Raw genomic sequence first — 21850 nt, 5'->3', positions numbered from 1 at the left:
AACTAATGATAATATATTGTAATGTTGTTTTCAAGTGTTTTTTCCTGACTTTGTATAAATTTTGTTTGGCCCATGTTTCCTAATAAGTTGTTACATCGAATGGGAGGACTATATGTGATATTATATGAGATGATCATCAAATCCTTTCTCCTTTTTCTTTGTTATTATTTATTAGCTTGATAATTAGTCAATCACATTCATTTCAAGCACTTGTTGAGAAACATATATGCCCGAATTAGGCATCAAAATGCAATCGACCGTGGTCATCAAGCTCGATCCCACATTTTGCAGTAGTCGAGCAGTCTTACGGTGCTTTATTTTTATTGAATTTGGTAAATTCCAAGTGTTCATACAAAAATAGTTAACCTTAACCAAATCTCCCGCCTCCGATGGGTAGGATAAAAAAATTCCAAGTGCTTATGTGGTAAAAGAACTTTAATTATTCTTTGAAATGATCATAAATTTGAAAAACCATAAAAGGTTATTTTGCCACGAGAAATTTTTATTCTAGCCGCTGAAGCAGGAGATCAATTCCACTCAACAATAAATCAATCAAATGGTATATTTGAGTGACTTAGGTTTCTACATAGGATTAATATGTTTGTACAGGGAATCCTATACAAATAGATGCACAGCATCTGTATTATTGGAATTCTTTTTTGCTAACATTCAATAAAAAATTGTCCAGTGTCTCACTATAAAAGATCCCGTGCTACTTCTGTATACACATAATATATATATATATATATATATATATATATATATATATGTTAAACTAGCCTATCAAGAATAATTTGGCTCCTTCCAATCCGGAGGGAGAAAATAATAATTATGTGTTTCTCGTAAAAGGAGTGCTACTTGGACAGGGAATTGTCCAAGAAGAAAAATTCTTCTCATATACGAATTTTGTTGATATCCAGGTATCTCAATTTACACTAGACTAAATCCTGGACCCTCAAGACCCTTGCCCCTAGAACCTTGGAGGGGGTAAATCGCGGGTTATGCCTCAACTGGATCACATGTTCCCCCCACCGCCTGTACACTTCTGTGCAGAAGAGATCCTCCTCCAAAATGATTGCTCTATACCAAATAAATTTGGTCGCAGGTCCTCACCAGGATTCGAACCTCCACCCTGTCGCTGGAAGCAAGACAAATGTTGATTGATCCACCAGTTGAGTTGTGCCTCTGGGGGCCACATAATATTTTTCTTTTACATGAGGAAGGGTAGGGTTTGTCTGTCACAACTGGAATTGTTGGTGGAAGTGGCAGTGGCACCCTTATTGCTTTGTTGAGTCTCTTAAGGAGAATTGAATGCAGCTGGGGCCGGTTCTTTTTGCCCAAGGAAATTTAAGAGCCAAAATATGTGCTGTTGTTGCTTGACATATCTCATAAGTTTGTAAAAATGATAAAAAGTCTCTTATCCTTTGTCTACCATTATTTCAAAAAAAAAAAAAAAATTTCACACTTATTTTTAATTACACATTCTCTCAATAAAATATTTTACATATGAATCCAAATTTTTTTCTTAATTTTTAACCATACATTCTACAAAAATTTACAATTTAAAAACTCATTTTCAACAAATAAGGGTAGGCAAACGAGGCTTAATCTTATTTTCTGTATTCTTGTGTCAATTTATTATATAACCAAAAAGTCATTCAAACAGTCTCAATTTTGCTGGCAGCCGCAGTGTGAGGGGTCGATTCCTGAGATATGAAATTTGACTTTTTGTGGGCACCAGTGTATGGGTAAGTTCTTTTTCCTTGGCCTGTAAGGGTACATTCCATAATTTACCTCTCTCATGATACTCTAGAAATGAAGCGATGGGAACCCTCAAAGTTGGGGTTCAACATTTTTTTAAAATGCCATTCAAGCCTTTTTTTTTATTGGGCGTTGATGTTGAAATGACAATGCAGGCTGAAGCCGTTGACTGCAGTTTCCATCCCTATCTTCTTGGTGTTTGTTTCAGCTCCCACTCCACCCACCATAACCGGTCAATATTATTGATGACGAACGTACGGCATTATCGACAAGTAAATTAAAGAACAAAAGGTCGAGAGAGATGAAAGAGAGTGGAGAGACTTGCAATTGTATCTCAATGATAAAAATGTGTCTTGTTATATATGTAGAGAGAGAGAGAGAGAGAGAGAGAGAGAGAGAGAGAGAGAGAGCACGTCGAAGCCTAAATTAGAATATATAAGGAAAATTAGGATTTCCTTTATAAGGAAACAAATCAAGTCCTTGTTTGGTAGAGTTAAAATTTAGATTATAATTTAAGTTAAAGTTAATAATTAATTTTGATCACATATTCTATGAGACTTACAAATTTTCAACCACACATTTCATCAACTTTTATCAAAATAAAAAATTTATTAATAAAATTAATTTTGATCATCACCAAATAAAGACTAATTTGTCTTAAAAATAATTTGAAAATAAGAAATATAACCTAAACCATAATTAATTTAATTTTCCATGCCTAGAATAGACTTTCCATGTTGCATCAATTGCACACATATATAAGCTCGTATTTGATTTTGATTCTTTCACTCTCATTTTTCACAATATATTCTCCAAAACAAGAAATAAAAGGGTTTAATTTCAGAACCCTTTTTTAACCACATTTTTTTTAAAGTACTTTTCGAAGAATCAGTTTTCAAAAAATATTTATCAAACAACTTACGATTCAATAGTAATGGAAGTCACTATGAGAATTTAAAGTTTAAAACTTTAAACTAATACAGCCCTAAACAAGTAATTTTTTTTTTGTGTCAAATCGACTGACCTTTTCAATCTTTCCAAATGCTCAAGTCGATTTTAAAACTCTCTGTCTTACCAAGACTTGCAAATAATTGCACTCGTGCGTACCTTATTTGAAGATGAAGGAAAGTCACCGTGAAGAAGTTGTGGCCGATTGGAATTAGTTTACTTGAGTATTCTCCTTTCTTTGTAACAAAATGTCATGTATCATAAACGGGCACATGGTTGCTTGCCTTCACATTTAAACCTTTTCTTTCCAACTTGCAAGCAACAAACACACATGTACAAGATGTAGAGTTTAATTTTTTTTGGTTTTATCCAACCAAAGTTTATTTCATATCTACAAGTCAACTTTATATTAATAGGAAGCCTTAAGAGAAAAAACATGGAATATTTCTATATATGACGACTTAAAATAGTTGTATGTATTGCACGAGAAAAAAAAAATATCATGTAACTAACTTAAATTTATTAAAGGTTTAACTAATATAGTATTTTTTTTTTTTTGATAACTAGGTGTCTGCCTTACAGCGACTAATTTTGGGGCCTACTATCTAGCCTCTCTTCACGCAAATCAGGTAAACCGCGGAATGTGCCCCAAACTGGCCAGGGTCCAAGAGCCCTCCCAACTAGATTGCCAAAGTGTCGAGCGAGTCAAACTCATATATACGTCTTGCCTTCCTGGAGAAAGCTTACCTTCTAAGAGCCCCATGAATCGAACCCGCGACCGCTAAACTGCCCGCCTTGAAGTAATCCGTCCTTTGCCAGTTGGAATGTGTCTCGGGGGCAACTAATATAGTATTTGTTATCACTGGTGGATGTCGATGTTACCATGGTACTGCTCAAAGTTGAGCTTGGTCCTACAAAAATATTAGGTTTAACAAATTCAACAAGAGCTGCCACAAAAATATTAGTTATGCCACGTCCTAGACATATCTTCTTAGAAAAATAAATTATAACCTAACTTATTCATTCGGTATGGCACTTTTCATCTTGGCCTGCCATATTAATTTAATATTTTTTCTTTTTTGGGAACAGTGTGATCGTATAGATTCACTCTCAACAATCTTTCTTTTTTTTTTAGGGGAAAATAATCATGAAATAACATAGCATATTATTATTGCATATTCACAACCATATATTCACAAATCATAATGTAAATTAGGTGAAATAAATGATTTCAAATCAGCCAAAAGGGAGTCCCCTCATAGTACTCCCTTGTTGAAGAAGCCTCTCCATGCTTGAACTTTCCTCCATCCATGCAAAAGCAATGCTGTGTGCTGAGCTCACTTCAACTAAAGACTCTGTCAAGTCACATAGTTGTGGTCTTATTACTCCACTCACATTAAATATAAGTTGTGGTGTAGCTAGCATTAAATTTTTAGACGAGATCGCTAATATTATGATATCTACACATGTAAATATTAAGCAATCATATCTTATCATTACTTATTAACGAAAATAAGGTATCATGTGTTAAGACTGGGGTGAAAAAATATTTTTGATGTTTAATGTGTGTTTGTGTGTGTATACTCATTCATTTGTAACTATTTTATCTTCGTTCAGCAAATTTATAAATGATTTATAAATATGAATAGTAGGACGGGTTGTTGCGTGTTTCACGAAATTTGTAGATAATAATGAGTATGAATTATAAATATATGATTAAAATTAATTTTTAATTTTTAATTAAAAATATATTTAAATTCTTTTAAAATGGAACATTAAGAGCCTGTTTATCAACCTTTAAAATTTAAAATTGTCTGTTATAGTATCATTCTTTAGCACACATTCTCACAGTAAAAAATATCCTACACACAGATCAATAAATTTTTATTTTTTTTTACTTTTTTTAGCTACACATTCTCCTCAAAATACTATTTAAAACTCATTAATTTTTTAAATAATGGGTGATAATTATGAGCTAAGCTCAAATAAGTTACAATAGTTCAGAAGTTCTATGAGAGCCACCCAAACATTTGTGGCTCTGGATGGTGGATGTTGACTCAATGAATGTACACGTGGCTATCACTAATAGTCCATAATGTCAACTAATTCGAGGTTCTAGAGAGTTCATTAGGGGAGACATATTGGGCCAACAATGATCATGACCACTATCGAAGTTTGAAAATTTCGAAGTATTGACTATTTTTTTTCCAAAATAATTGGTAATAGTTTGTGGCTTTGGTTTGGATGATTAATGTAATAAAATCGATTTTGAGTCTTTAATCTCTTTTTCTTTAATAAATAGAATCTTTCTCTTTTCTTCAGAGTCATTAATAGTAAGAAAGAGATCATATTTAAAAAAAAAATAAAGAAAAAAATTATCAATGGGGAACAACGCCCTTTAAGAAATTTATAGTTGATACTCGCGATATAAATTAAGAATTCTTAGAGAACCTAAATAAGAATTAAGAAGGGTAAAGAAAAATCAATGAAATTGTAAAGATAAAAAATAATATTTTTCGATCTATTTTTCAATCAAGTGGGATAGGAATACTCGAATAAATCATTATCCTCATTAACCTTTTAATGAACAAATTATAATGATTTTGACATTTCATATGTTATTATTATTTTGGGTATATATTAAGTTGACTTGTGATTTGGGGTTCACTAATGTGGGTTTGAGCTCTTTTAATTGATAGTATAAATGGTCATAAAACTCTAAGCAGATTGGTTAATGTTGATAATGGGAATATTTTATTTTTGAAGTATTTTTTGAATTAATAATTACTATTACTTTATTTTATTATTACTTTGGATCATTCTTGAGTTTTTGTTACGATTTAAGGTTATTAGATAGAAAGGGACATTTTGGGTCACTCATTAAAATGTTAATTGTGTAATTTAATTTTTTTCGAATAGAAAACATCTTTATCTGATTTCAAAATAAGTAAAATAAGTTTTTGATGAATATGTGGTTGAAAATTAAGAAAAAATTATGAGAAAGTAAAAAAAAAAATAAGTTTTTGAGAGAATGTACTATTGAAAATGACTATGGAAGAGAAGTGATTCTCAAATAATCAAAATCAGACAAGCCCTTAGTCAAATTTATCATTGTGTTTTGATTGAAAAGTTTGATAGTCAATCAAGGCTAATTCAATTAACCAAGTTGATCTGAATCAAGGCTAGATTAAATGGATTTGAGTACCTTTGCAACACATGAAAGGTGGTTTTATGGTATTGTTAGAGCAAGATCACAAGAACACAATCCAATATTAATTAATAGCGGTTTGAGGAATATGAGATTAAATATGGAAATGTTCAATAAATCTTTCTTGAGGGTCATACCAATGACGCTTCGATAGTGATGAAGCTATGGATTTCCCAAACTTGGGGATATCAAAATAAATTTATTTGATCCCTTTCAGAATTTGAAAGCAACCTCGTCATACTACATACAATGGATGATTACGAGAAATATGATGAGGTATTATGAAGTGTAGCTCTTTAACTTTTTCATTGTTCTTCCCATCTCGAGATGGGTTAAATTATTTCCTTTTGTACTACCATGAAGTGTAGCTTTTATATGTGTATTCCATTATTAATAAAACATACCACCTAAAATAGTTTAGTTAATAATAATACATAAAAAAATTACAATCCAGAACCAAATGGACTCCAATCAAGAATCAATCACCATCAAAGTATTGCTCACGTACGCACATTAATACACACATATGTACAAACCATATTTGGCATACTAAACAAATCTAACAGTCTTTTCCACACTAGTTATTACTTTTGAATCCACCTCTTGGGATTTTCGACCCCAATATACGTCTCACACAAATCGAAACTACCAAAAACAAAAACAATAAAGTATCAACGCAAGAATAGTCACCCAGTTCGGTAAACATCCACTCTAGGGGCTTAGGAGTAAGAGCCCGTCACTATGTGCAAGAATCTCCCAAGAGAGAGCAAAAGCTTGGTTTACGATAATTAGACCATCGACTCAATAGTAGATCATCGACCCTTCAAAGATCTCACAGTAATCTATGCCTAATCGACACAAGACCCAGGCACAATGTAGTGTCACACTTTAAAGTTCAACACCAGACATAAAACCTCAAAAATGACACCCGATCAGGGCGATATATACACAAACAACACCACAGTCGGAATCTATAGTATATTGAAGGCCACAAACAAGGCCAAGATCTAATATACAACACAAGTTAACCAATCAACTTGATTTACAGAGATGAAGAGCAAGAAAAGCCCCAAAATTGCTAGAGGCCATAAGAAAAACCAAGAGAATGAAAATAAGAACTCCACCCGTCCAAATGGCCTACCAAAGGTGAAAAAAGAATATGGATCTAAATCACAATCATTGAATTAGATCAATGGTCAAGCCCAATCGTCAACAATCACAAATTCATGTAAAAAGCAATCAGCCAACCAGTGAATGCCAAGTGGACAAGAGACTTAAGAAACGTTTTCACTTACAAAAGTGCACTTTTGGGGAATTTTAATAAAACGTTTTACAATTTTCACCTTGTTTTCACAAACCCTTAATTCTCTCTAGTTGCTACATGCACGTGACGGTATTTTACCCAACATCATTGCCCTTGTTACCTACAAAAGGTTAATCCATATCAAAATTTACTAAAGATAAACATGATTTAAACTTACCTACAGTTAGAATTTTGGTTCTCATATCAAATGGATTCACATCGATGTGAATTTTTTTCAAGCATAACCTTACCACATGCAACTTTCTCTCGAATGAAGTGATACTTCACCTCAATATGCTTAGATCTCTCATGATAAACTGGATTTTTACATAATGACAAAGTACTTTGACTATCAATGAAATAATGGGTGGTTCTTGTAAAAAATTGAATTTTCCCGAAATTCCCTTTAACTAGATACTCTCTTTTACATATTCAATTATTTTCCCATATTTAGCCTACATGCTAGATAATGTGATTTGAAGTTGTGAGTTCCATGTGATGCAATTGTTACCTAGTGTGAAGGAATAGGTGGTAGTAGACTTTCTTTGGTCTTTATCACTGGCAAAGTCTGAGTCTACATACTCCTTTAAAGTGAGCTGAATGGATCTCTTTTCAAGCACCAATCCCATATTTAGAGTCTCGACTATGTATCTTAGAAGTCAGTTTAACCCAGCCTAATGTTTTTTTTTCCAAATTAGACATGAATCTAGTATAAGCCAAATTAGGCCTAGTAGTGGTTATAGAAAAGATGACTAATCTTATGTTGTTAATATATGGGATATTTTTCATTTCATTCATTTCAAATTCAGTTTTGGATGATTGAGATGAGGATAGATTCATATGGGCTGCAAGAGGTATATTCACATGCTTAGATTCTTTTATGCCAAATTTGGTTATAACTTTGTTCAAATAAGCACCTGTGTTATAGTTAAAATGTTTCCTTGCCTATTCTTATTAATAATCATTCCCAAAATTTTCTTGACATTTCCTAAGTCTTTCATATCAAATTCATATTTTAGAAGATTTGTAAGTCTCAAAATTTCAGTTTTGCTAGAGCTGACCAATAACATGTCATCAACGTATAAAAGTAAATAAACCTCCCTACCACTCCTAACATTATAATAGTATACACAATGATCATATTCACATTTTTTGATACCAATATTTAACACATATGTATCAAATCTAATATACCATTGCCTCGGGCTTTATTTAAGCCCATACAATGATTTTTGTAACTTGCAAACATAATCTTCCTTTTCTTTTACCTAAAACCTTTGGGGTTGACTCATATAGATCTCCTCATCTAACTCACTATGTAAAGATACCGTCTTAACATCAAATTGTTCAAGTTCCCAATTAAATTGAACAACTAATGCAAGCATCAATCTTATGGTCTTGTATTTGACAACCAGTGAGAAAATTTCATTATAGTCAACACTCTCCTTTTGAGTAAAGCCTTTGGCTACAAGCTGAGCTTTATATCTCAAGGAGTCAAAGAAGTAATCCCATCCTTTAGTTTGAAAATCCATTTACGTGAAACAACTCTTTGATTTATAGGTTTCTTTACTAATTTTCATGTGTTATCTTCAAGTAAAAATTTCATTTCTTCTTTCATTGCATCTTTTCATTTATCAGATTTAAAGCTATTCATGGCCTTTTCATAGGATGAAGGTTCTAAATACTCTAAAGATTTACCCAAGATGATGGTAAAGTCGGTCAAGTTATTTATTTCATATCTTGGATTTAGTTAGACTTGCCTCCTTTCCCTATCTCTAACCAATTAATAATATTGCACACTTGTCTCAGCGATGGGAACATTTGAGCTTTCTACTTCAGTCTCAACCTCAACTTGAGGTGGATCTACTTCACCTTCATCCGTGTTAACAACATTTTCATCAAGTGGTCGAACACCAGTTTCATTATTCTTTTGTTGAGTGGGGTTTAGCCTAGCTAGCTTCACCTCACTCTGTGAAATACTCTTTTTAGTTTGTTCTTTTGGATTATCAATTTTATTCTTTATACATGGCATTTTAAATTTGTTAAACACCACATTTAGACTATGAATGATTTTGATGCCTTGTACACCTAACACTCACAATCTATACCCTTTCATACATTTCGGGTACCCAAGCATAACACACTTAGTAGCTCTAGGGTCTAACTTTCCCTCAACTTGATGTGTATATGTCGCACATCCAAATAGTATAATGTGAGAAAGGTTTGGAGGCTTACCAATCCATAGTTCCTGTGGAGTTTTAAATCCAACAGGACTACATGGAGATCGATTTATAAGATAAGCAGCTATAGGCAAAGCCTCAGCCCAAAACCTTTAGCTAATCCAAAACTGATTAGCATACATCTAACTTTGTTCATTAGAGTTCTGTTCATTCTTTTAGCGACTCCATTCTGTTGAGGTATGTGTTTAACAGTTCTGTGTCTTACAATTCCCTTTTGTTTACAGAAATTATCAAACTAGCATTACAAGATTCTAATCCATTATCAATTTTAGAGTTAACTTCTTATCAAGTTGATTCTCCACCATCTTTAACCAAGTTCAGAATTTTTGAAATGTTCCAGATTTAGATTTCAATGGATAATTTCAAACGTTTCTAGAGTAGTCATCAACTATAAAAAGGAAGTACTTAATCCCTCGAAAGGTAAGATGACTTTCTGGTCCCCATAAATCTGAGTAGACATAGTCCAGGGGATTAGAGGTGGTATGGGATCCAACCTCAAAGCTTACCCTATGTGACTTGACTTAACACACATGTTTCACAAAATTCAAAAGGCTCTATCATATCTTTCCCAAGTAATTTTTGGTTACTTAGATACTTCAAACCCTTATTTTCTATATGTCCCATCTTTTGTGCCACAATTAAGATTTGTTTTCAGATATGGTCAAAGATTTAGCATCTTGAGGAGTAACAGTCTCTCCCACAAGATAGTATAATCCATTTCTTTTTGGTCCTTTACCAATTACCAAAAAATCCCTTCATAACCTTTAAAGTGTTATTTTCAGACTTGAAAGAATATCCCTTATATTAAAAAATTCACAATGAGATGAGATTTTTTTTCAAGTTTAGGACATGTCTAATATTTTTCAATTGCCTAACAATACATTCATACATCCTGATGGAAATGTCGCCAATACCATGGACACTTTGAGAGTTATTATCACCCGTATAAACTTTCTTGGGTTCAACTTCTTTGTAATTATTAAACAAAGATTTATCAGGACACATATGAAATGTATACCTTGAATCGAAGATCTAGTCCTTATCAACTTCTTCATTAGACACAGTCATCACAAGGAGATTGTCTAATTCAGAACCAACAGTAGAATTATCAATTCTCCATTATTTTGATCCTTCAATTTTTTCTCTCATTCAAAGCAATCTCGTTTAAAGTGGCCTAACTTCCCATAATGGTAACACTTCTTATTGCTTATATCTCTTGATTTAGATCTAGTTTTAGATTTAGATTTAGATTTTCTATGGTTGAAGTTTTTTCCTTCTTTTCGGTTTTTCTTCGTACAAACATACTTTTCTCTCTTGCACTTCTTCTAGATTCTCTCTTGACCTCCCGAGAACTTAAAGCATTAGTAACAATGGTTTGTGTTAGTTCATCTATTGAGTATTTTATCACATTCTTGATATTTTTGTAGAAAGCAGGTAGTGAATTAAGACAGATGACCACAACATCCTCATCCTCAAATATTTTTATGATTATGAGCAAGGCTCTTAACCAGGATGTTAAAATCACTCAAATTAGTTTTCAGGTCCTTTCCCTTATCCATTTTGAAACTAAACAGTTTCTATAAAAGGTAAATCTTATTAGGCAATGTCTTAGTCAGAAATAAAGTATCTAGTGCTGTCCATGGGGTTTTATGATCTTCTACCGGTCTTACTATGTTATCAGATAAGTACAATATGATAGAATTACATGTCATTTCATTCATATCTAGAATTTCATCAGGATTAGCTTTCAATTCAGCAGAAAAAGTTTCAGGATCATACAGGGCTTTAGCAACTATTTGTTGGACCAACAAAGTCCTCATTTTCTACTTCCAAATGGAGTAATCACTCTTTCCATCGAATTGTGACAATTCGGCCTTCGTACCCATTGCAAGTTCTGTAAAAGGGTGGTTATTACTCGTGGATATAAGTGATTTTTAATATGAAAAAATCATTTAAGTTGCAGAAAAAGTTTTGAAAAACTGTTTTGCAATTAATGACAGGTAAGCTGATCCCAAAATGAAAAACAACAATAATATGACATGTATAGATTGCAATAGCAACAAGAAGAATCGATTTCCAGATTTTTTTTCAATAGATACTGTGTATTATCAGTAGTAAATCCACCTCCATTGCACATTATAGAGTTGGAACATCGAACCCTAGCTTTTAGGAAACTCCGTTCAATTCGAGTTATTGAACTGCACAGATCAAGAAACACATAAATACGAAAAAAAACTTAATCAAATTCACAGCCACCTTACCCATGCCTTATAAGGCTCTGATACCAGTTTATTGGGATTTTCAACCCCAATATACGTAACAATCACACAGATCAAAACTACCAAAGATAAGATAAAAACAATAAAGCATCAATGCAAGAATTCTCGCCCAGTTCAGCAAACGCCTACTTTGGGGGTGCTTAGAGGTAATAGCCCGTTACTATGTGTAAGAACCTCCCAAAAGAGAGCGAAACTATGGATTACAACAATTAGACCATCGATTCAACAGTAGATCATCGACCATTCAAGGATCTTACAATAATCTATGCCTAATCGACACAAGACCCAAACACAAGTGTATTATCACCCTATACAGTTCAACACCGGACAAAAAACCCCAAAAAGGACATCTGGTCAGGGTGGTATATACACAAACAACACCACAGCCGGAATCTTTAGTAGACTGAAGGCCACAAACATGGCCAAGATCTAATATACAACACAAGTTAACCAATCAATCTGATTTATAGAGTTGAAGAACAAGAAATGCCTTAAAATTGCTAGAGACTGTAACAAAAACCAAGAGAATGAAAATCAGACTCCCACCCGTCGAAATGGCAAGCCAAAGGTGAAAAAATAATATGGATCTAAATCACAACCTTGAATTTTGAAAGTTCTAGGAACGCGCTACTACACTTAGAAAGTTCACGGGAACGCTATACAACGTCAAATTCAAATTTTAAACATTTACCAAGTGTACGTTCCAATTACCAATTCGATCTTACGTGCTGAATTAATCTAACTAAAGCAACAAGTCACTTTTGTTAGTTATCTAGATGATTAGACATACAATCCAATTTAATCCTATGTTGAATTACCGCATATTATTCTAAATAACTGAAAGTAGTAAAAACAAAATCAACACAAGAATTGTTGACGGAGAAACCCAACACGGGAAAAACTCCGGGCACAAGCCAGTTACATCCACTAACGATACTTCAGAGATTACAATGATTCGCCAATCAAAGAACCCATCAAGATCCACTGTCACAGCCTGACGATCTACTGCGTAGACTCTCTAGACTCCTGCTAGACTCCTAAGTCCACCTCCTACAGCCCAATCTGCTGTCTCCTACAGTCTTCTGATCTTATACTGAATATCCTCACAAGTGGAACGCCAAGAACATCCTGTTCTTGTGCTTGTAACTGCACCTTGCACCACTCTCTCAATCCACCAAAGAGAGAGTTCCTTCCTTCAATCAGTTGAGGAAGCCAGGTGTTTGTCTTCAAGAATGTTTGTTGTTTTCCCAAGAAATGGTTGCCGGATCACAAGAATTGCATAGATAAAATTTTCAATCAATATTGTCTTGGATCTCTTGAAGAAGATGTAGAAGAAGAATATTATCTTGGATCTTCAATTGATTTGCCTTGGATCTCTTCAAGAATGGAGTAGAAGATGTTTTTCAAGAGAGGCACAATGAGCAACCACACCAAAATTCGTGTTAGGGCTTAGGTATTTATATCTAAAGGTGTTTTGGTAGTATGGGCCGAGTAAAACATTTAAAAATGCGTACTAGGGTTTTTTTCGCGTAGAACGGTCGCTCGAGCGAGGGTGGGGCGAAACTCTAGCGAGACCCATTCTGTTATTATCGCTCGAGCGAGGGTCGAGCGACTGCTGAGTAGTCGTTAGTATTTTCATCATAACTTTCTCTTCTGATGTCCGATTGAGGTGATTCAAGTTTTGTTGAACAGATAACTCAAAGGGATACAATTCTTCTAGAAATATCCTCAAATTCCAACTGTTTCTATGTGTAAAATGTGTTCCAAGTGAAGACTAAAAATCCGAAACATAATTTGTGCGGCTCTTTGATATCTTTTAGACTTCCAATTGCATTCCGATGATCTTATGTGATCTTCTTGGATATCTTGAACTCCTTTAACGACTCAAACACTAATTTACCTCATCTATACAAAATTGCACCTCAAGTCCTTGACTTTTACAAGAATGTTCAATTGAGTTACAAACATACGATTAAATCCATTTTGTTCACAGAATTGCCAATAACACATTTAGACCTAACAAATTTGATCAACGGTCAAGCCCAATCTTCAACAAACACAAATCCATGTAAAAAGGAATCAGCCAACTAGTGAATGTGAAGTGGACAGGAGACTTAAGAAACGTTTTCTCACTTACAAAAGTGCACTTTGGGGACTTTTGAAAACACATTTTACACCACCTTAATAAACTATGACAAAAATCACTTGATTAAAATTCAACATTGACACCACAATAGGCTTTGGCACTGCTCTCAGACATCTGGGTGGCACTATTGAGGTAGAAATGGACCAACCCAAAATTATCAAATGGATTGAATTGCAATGGATGATCTGAATCCACAAGCTCTTTAGGAATATTAGTAGTCCCATGATTGAATGAGAATAATGCAAGACAGTATCTTTCCTTGTCCTCTTTCATAATAACTTGATGCCTGGCTGCATGTATTCTCCCATTGCTCCATGCCTAAGCCAAAAAAGAAAAAGGGGAAATATAACAAAAAAAAAACTCTTTTTACTTTTTGTTTTAGGTCCCTTGAGGGAAAAAACATTAAATTGTTAGAGAATGGTCTACTTATTTACTTATAATCTCTATTTTTTGAGGATTAAAATAAAATTTTTAATAGATTTTGATAGGAGTTAAGAAATGTGTGGTTGAAAAGTTGTTGATTCTATGAAATATGTTATTAAAATTAATTGTTGACTTTGACTTATATTAAAATTAGAATTTTAATCCCAACTTCAGGACATAATTTATCTTCAACACACCCCTCTATTCACATTTGATTTCTTTTTTCCCCATAAAAAAGCCACAACAAAGGATTTTCACGTATTGATGATAATGAGACTTAAACAAAGTACCTTAGTCTAATATGATATTATGCAAGTTACACCTCTACATTGAATCGAGATGGAATAAATTTATTTATTAGTATTTTATTTTCTATTGTTGTATCAAATACTTGATACTGAACTAGGAAGAGGGAATGCTATTTCTGTGTTGATCATGGAAAAATAAAGCCGAGTCTCTAACTTATGTGAAATGTTGAAATTAGTGTTTATCATTTTACCCTCAAAATATTGTATACATATGATACAATCAACTGCGTTTTTAAGCATCATCAATAAAAGGAGGCCATCAAGCGGGACCTAAGCTCCACCAAAATGAGAGATTGAACTATGTGAAGTAACAAGAAATGGAAATCTATTCGCATGTTGTATTCCCCAAGCAAATTTTTTCTTATCACAACATATTTGGTCGTTTCGTATAAGCATTGGATTTTACAGAATATGTGGATAGTAAAATCTGTGCCCTACTAAATTTGTGAATAAAAAACATGTTTGATTAGCTTAAATTATTATTTCAGCTATACCAAACAGACTAAAACTTAAAAGTAAGGATTTTTTTTATTTATTTATTTTTTTTTTCACTTTTAAGCACAATTCTACATTCTGCTCTTCAAAGAAATATCTGGGAAGGATGTTCTTATATTTCTACGTAGAGCATTTGACTTGCATCATGTATAGTAATAGGACCTAAACAACTATGACAAGTTTGATTAAGAGGGGGAAGAAGATGCAAAAAATTGGAGCAAAAATATCATTGATTAAATTATAAATATACAAAAATGAGTGATACACAAATTTATATTATTTGAGGATCTCACAAAAATGTTGGGATAAAGAGTAAGTTTAACCTACTATATGTAAAACAATGCCAAACAATCTTAAGAAACCTATTAGGATTAAGGTGTGATCTGAATTCTATTAGAAGTTTGTTTGAGAATTCTAGTAGGAATTCAATTTGGGAGTCCAATTGGGAGTTTGAAATTTGTGTTGGATTTGAAGATGATTTGAAGGTATCCAAATTGCAAGAGGAAAGGAAGAAATCGTGGAAGGACAAGGAATGTTGAACTGACGCTTGATAAGCGCCTTGATCCTGCTCGAGTTCTTAAAATAGGAGTTCCATTTCTCACTTACCGTAAAAAGGCTGCTCAACAACTACTCTGGTAGCAGTCTTCTGAAATGCATGGCTAGAAATTTTGGCAATTTTTAAGCCATATTTTATCCTAAACACTCCATACTTGTTATAATTGAACTCTATCTCATCTTAGATCTTCTTTACAATGTAAATACAAGGAGTAAACCTCTTGAAAAATCATCCTTACATTCTCCAAAATTTGTAATCCTCCATTACTAATATTAGTAAATTCTCATATTCTACTTGTGGTTTTTCCACATAAAATTTTGTGTTCTTAATTGCTTGATTTTCATATTTCCATAAAATATTATTCTCCATTCGGTTAGATTGTTAGCAAGTGGTATCAGTGCGAGGTTCAATCAACTCAATTTGAGGTTTGAATTTCTATGATGGCTACAATGATGATATTTTACTTTTGGATCAGATTACCGGATTTTTGTTATGATAGGTAAAGTACAAGCAATGTTTGCTCAGATCAATTTGAATGATACTTTGCTGGGATTTGACAAGATACCTTAACATAAACATTGGAGGAAAAACAACATAAGAATCAAAAGGCCCTATCACAGATTCATTTTCATCTTTTGAATCATATTCTTTAAGACGTTTTAAAGGAGAAAATCATCGCCAAATTATGGTTGAAATTGAAGCAATTATGTTTGATGAAAAGTTTAACTAGCAAATTGTATTTGAAGCAGCGATTGTATTTTCATTATACTACAAAGGTACATCACTAGAAGATCGCCTAGCTATTTTTAAGGAAATAGTTATTGATTTAGAAACCTCGAAGCTCAAGTATGATGAAGAAGATTTAAAGTTGATTTCATTGTGTTTGCTGCCCGCTTCATATGTGTCTTTTGGATACACTATTTTATATAGTCGTGATTCTCTCACCATTAAAAAAAAATATAATGCTCTATTTTTAAAGGAGAAAATACAACATCTTATTGGATTTGAGGCTCATGAAGATAGCCTTGTTGTTCATGGTGGTGATGTAAGTGACAGATTAAGATTTAATTACAAAATCTATAATTTTTGCAAGAAAAAGTGGCACATTAAGAAGACTTGTTTTAAGTTGTAGAATATGAAAAAGAAAAAAAGCACTGTTAGAATTGTTATAAGTTGCAGAATATGAAAAAAATAGCTGCTACAAATCAGAAAGAAAAACAATCAAAAACTTAAGTTGAAGCTAGTATTGTAGAAGACTGGTATAATGATGGAGAACTTTTGATTATTTTCGATGGCAACTCCAAACTTGACGATGACTAGATTCTTGATACAGCTTAAACGTGTCATACGTGTCCTAATTGAGATTCATTTTCAACATATGAACAGTTTCAAAAGGCATTGTGGTAATGAAAAATAATGCGCCTTGTAAGATAGCTAGTATTGGAAGGGTCAGAATAAGAAGTTCAATGAGATTGTTCGGACACTTGATGAGGTAAGACATGTTCCAAATATGAAAAGAAATCTTATCTCCTTATGCATTTTTAATTCAAAAGGGTATAAATTTATTGGTGAAAGTGGAGTCCTGAAGATAATTAAAGGTGCCCATATTATAATGAAGCTAAGTTATGTCTTGTAGGATTCTATAGAATCTTTGGATACCAATCGGTAAAAATTAGGCACTCAAGTGGATTTTAAGTTTGCTACAATATCGTAGAAGCTTAGTTTAGGATCTGTATTACAGAATACATCTCAATCGAGTTCAGAAGTTATGAGTAATCCTGTTTTGCCACCACCACTGGCGGTGCTACAATATTCAATTGTTAGAGAAAGACACATGAGAGATATCAGGTCTCCACAAATGTACAGGGAACCTAATTTAGTTGCTTATGTATGAAATGTCAGAGAAAGTATTGAGTCTAGCAAATGACTTTCTATAGTAATAGTTAATTGTGATAACTCTAATACAATGTATGTTTTTTCTTATTTGGTAATTATTAAATTATTTGTGATCTTGTTGCTCGTGGTGATAATTTGTGCAACTTTGACACCAAAGATAATCTTGCTAAATAGTACTTGGATTAAGTTGATATTAAGCTCTTAAGACTGCCCTAGTTGGGTTTTGTGGAAGACGCAGAGAAATTTTTTGTTGGGAAATTTTGGTGGTAAATTTATTATTGAAGAGTTAAGTTTTTATTTCATGTCATGAAATTCATCTCCAGGTGGAGAATTTTTGAAGTTTTGTTCATTGTATTGAAATTCATGTAAATGTGAAGTTTGTTAGAATTAAGGTGTGACTTGAATTCTATTTGAAGTCTATTTGGAAATTCCTATTGTAATTTAATTTGGGAGTTAAATTAGCAGCTTGAAATTTGTGTTGGACTTGAAGAAGACTTAAAGGAGTCCAAATTGTAATAGAAGACGAAGAAATCGTGCAAAGAGAAGGAAACAGTGAACTAGCACTCACTAGACGCCTTGATACCGCTCGAGTGCTGAAAACAAAAGTTCCAGCGCTTGCTCACTGCAAGACAACCACTCAAGCGGCAGGCCATCACTCGACAGTCATGAGACCACCACTCAAGCGATGGTTTTATCTTGAAATGCATTGTTTGCAATTTTGGCAGGTTTTTTATAATTCTATTTTATCTACAACACTCCTTATTGTTTGAACTTGTTATTGTTGAACTCTACCACTTCTTAAGCTCTCCCTTGCACTATAAATATGAGGAGTAAACCTCTTGAGAAATCATCCATACATTTTACATAATTTATAATCCTCCATTATTGATGTTAGTGGTTTCTCTTATTTTGTCCGTATTCACGTAAAATATTGTCTTATTGATTATTTGATTTTCATATTGTCATATTATTCTCATTCTTTTATTTCCTAACAAGTGATATCAGAGTGTTACCGGCCGGTTAGTTTGTTAACAAAACCTAAAAAAGTTAACTTACTTGATATGCATCCCCTGACATGACAACAAATGATCCAGGTGGTACATCCACGGAAATCCACTCCCCATTCTTGAGCTGCACTTCCAGTCCATTAACTTCAGTTTGACGAAGTATGGTCAGGAAACTCTTGTCTGTATGAATATTTGTGCCAATATTGCCAATATTGTTGCTTATGATGTTGTCCGGAGCTGAATATTTTATGGGTCTAAGAAGATATGTTGTTGATTCAACATGGGATTTGTAGTGTTTTTGGGTACCATAGCTTTCAAACACCATTTTGTCTACCATTTGCTCCAGTTGTGATATCAGTCTTGCATAAGAGAGTAAGGTTTCACTACAACAAAAGGAAGTGAACAAATCAAATCAAATGGCATTTTAGATGGAAGAAACAAATAAAAATAAATATATAGAAGCAGTACTTTTGATAAAATTTATGCAATGTTAAACTAATCTCACTCCAACACAGAATTTGAGATGTACATAGAGGTACCCCTTGTTGGAAAATGCCAAAACATTTAAATACTTGCGAGGGAGGGATTATTCTTAGAATAAAAATTCTAGCGTAGGATTAGAATTGGTTTGACAATGGAGTTTTGGAGTGATTAAATCTTTTTACTTCTATTTTATGAATAAAAAACTCCTTTTGAAGTCGATTTTGTGTGGAGAGAAATCCACTCAAAACTTACCCTCGACTTAAGCTCAATTTTGTTTTCAAGAGTCCTCTAGTTCAAATTTGAGTAAACTCATATATTATCAAAATAAATAATATGTCATGGGACCTAAGAATGACAACGTGAGTATGGGATATGAACCTTATAATCCCCCTTGCCTTCCTGCCCCACCTCGGTCAGGGATTCCCCCATCCCATCCCATCCCCGTTTAGGCAAAGGAGGGCGGGGAAGGTCCCAATCCTAGAGTAAAACTTTGTTTTTTATATTTTTTATAATGTGAATATGTGATGTTCTACATTGCTTTCAGAGAGATGGACCCAATTGTAGAAATTGTTTCCAATCCAAACCCACAATCTATAATGACTAATGGACATCTAATTTGTATGACTAGTTAACCCCCACAAACCCTCAACCATATATATATATTTTTTTTAAAAAATAAACAGGGTAAACGGAGCGGATCCAGATCAAGGTTTGGGACGGGGGACCATGATTCTTGTCCTCGCCCTGTCCCTGACTCACGACAGATCTCTTAGCCCCATTCCTAACCCCCCCCCCCCCCCCCCCCCCCCCCCCCCCCCCCCCCCCCCCCCCCCCCCCCCCCCCCCCCCCCCCCCCCCCCCCCCCCCCCCCCCCCCCCCCCCCCCAAGATGGAGAATTCCGCATCCCTATCGTGTTAGGTTTAATTGCAATTCCCATCTTGTTGGCAAACCTGTTGTTGGTCACAACTATTTTAAAAAAAGTTGTGCACACACACATCAAGTTTCTGAAAACTAAATAAATAAATAAGCAAATGAATCCAACCTTTATTAGCCTCATAAACGTGTTAGGTGCAATAGTAAGTCCAAATAGCATGACTAATCACTCATATAGACCATATATACTTAATTTTGAAAGCAGTTTTTCTCTCATCTTGTTGACTAAAATTCCGCTTAGATTTAGTTTATTGGCGCGTTTTCAATCAAATTTAATTAAAATTTCATCTGCGTTTTGTTCATCGACAAGTTTCCAATCAAATTTGACTAAAATTTCTGATAACATAAGAATTTGAATAATAATAAACAAAAATTAATCCTCAGTATAATAGCTCAAAATTTAAACGAAACGGTTTGAAGTCCATACTAGAATTGCTGGTTTCCAGAAGGCCACATGAGATCCACGAAACGTTGAACTCCATTGGCGGTTGTTGCATCTGGAATTCCCAAGCTTTCATGAAGAGGAGCATGAGGAATTTGTCCAACATAACCATGGAACATCACATCTGAAAAGTTTTGAGTTTTGGTCTCTAAAGGAAGATCAAACAATTCTTTTACAACATTGAACACTTTTTTGTCAAGTTCTGAGGAAAACCCATCATATTTTGCCACGAAAAATCCATATTCTTCAAGTGCAAGGCGAACATCTTTGCATGTTGCAATCCAAGAACTTGTGTTGGGCTTCAAATTTTCCTTTGAAAAATGGATAATTGGAAGCTCGAAAAGTGTTTGAGATGCCATATAGCCTTAGATTTTAATAGGTTCTTGAATATGCTTAATTTGAATGCGTAGATATGCAATGGAGCCTTTGTTTTCATTTATATTCCTAAAGCATGCATTAGATTTCTTTGTATTGTCAAAATTAGAGCACGTCACAGTAGGTGCATAATGCCTCGAAGAATTATATTTTATTTGTTTGAAGATAAAATATAAATGAATAATATTTTTTCTTTAACAAATTAATATTTAAATGAGGTGGTTTGATATATACAGAATAGTAATTCATGCGAGTATTGGAAGTTCCAAATTAATGTTATAGTATTCTATTAAATAATAATCTGAATAATATGTGACAAGATGTATTGAAAAATATTTTACTCGCTTACTGTTGGATATTTTTTACAACTCCATTTTATGTCGACTTAAATAAATACTTTTTTTTTTAATGTTTAAACCTTTGAAAGAACCGATTTATTGAATTATATGGTCTACAAAGAAATACATCTTAGCAAAATCTATCTCTTTTCACAAACAAGAAACTGACATTTATGCAGATTCGGTTTAAGAATCCATATACGTAAGGCTAAGATTTTGTAGATTTTTCAGAGTTTTCTAAGGACTGGTCAAAGATTTATAAAGAATTGACCGATTGATATATGTTACCTAATGTTTAAAATAATTGTAAAAGACTCATAATTACAACTATTTTTGTATTACCAGCGTTATCAAAAGTTTTAAAATTAGAGATTGGGTTTTTTTTTTTTTTTTTAGTTAAGGTGTAGGACATGCGTCCACTGGAATATATGTAATTTATAATGTATATTCTCATATTATATATTCTTTCTTTTTCATTGAATAAAGATTAGTTATATAGACGTTGTCATAAATTACATCATTTTATGTAATCCATTATGTACAAGCAGCATAATTCAAACTAACGGATATTACTACATATACATTAAGATTTATATAATGGGTTACATAATGTCATATGTCACTCTATTATTTGTCAGTTTAAACTTTTTCATCCAGTCTTTTCCCTTCACATCATTTTATGTAATCCATTATGTACAATTTTTATGTAC

General features: G+C 33.4%; 1 protein-coding gene across 1 annotated transcript; it reads right to left on the bottom strand.

Moving 5' to 3' along the window:
* Nucleotides 1-13692: 13692 nt before the first annotated feature.
* On the bottom strand, nt 13693-20863 carry LOC111409875 (probable 2-oxoglutarate-dependent dioxygenase AOP1). The gene is made up of 3 exons (XM_023039965.1): nt 20413-20863; nt 18620-18953; nt 13693-14203 (listed from the first exon to the last, which is right to left on the bottom strand). Exons 1-3 carry the CDS (start codon nt 20784-20786, stop codon nt 13949-13951), a joined length of 963 nt encoding a protein of 320 aa, XP_022895733.1. The 5' UTR covers nt 20787-20863; the 3' UTR covers nt 13693-13948.
* Nucleotides 20864-21850: the final 987 nt, after the last annotated feature.

Source organism: Olea europaea, chromosome 15 (genome assembly GCF_002742605.1).
Source record: "Olea europaea var. sylvestris chromosome 15, O_europaea_v1, whole genome shotgun sequence".
NCBI classification, from domain to species: domain Eukaryota; kingdom Viridiplantae; phylum Streptophyta; class Magnoliopsida; order Lamiales; family Oleaceae; genus Olea; species Olea europaea.
The sequence above is the reverse complement of the archived record's forward strand: the minus strand, read 5'-3'. Positions and strand labels throughout refer to the sequence as shown.

What these genes read in the sequence shown, in the direction of transcription:
- LOC111409875 (XM_023039965.1), bottom strand. Translation starts at nt 20,786, where the DNA reads ATGGCATCTCAAACACTTTTCGAGCTTCCAATTATCCATTTTTCAAAG. An exon ending in TCTGGAAACCAGCAATTCTA is followed by an intron (nt 18,954 to 20,412) that starts GTATGGACTTCA and finishes CTTTTGTTGTAG; the next exon opens with TGAAACCTTACTCTCTTATG. An exon ending in TGTCAGGGGATGCATATCAA is followed by an intron (nt 14,204 to 18,619) that starts GTAAGTTAACTT and finishes TTTTTGGCTTAG; the next exon opens with GCATGGAGCAATGGGAGAAT.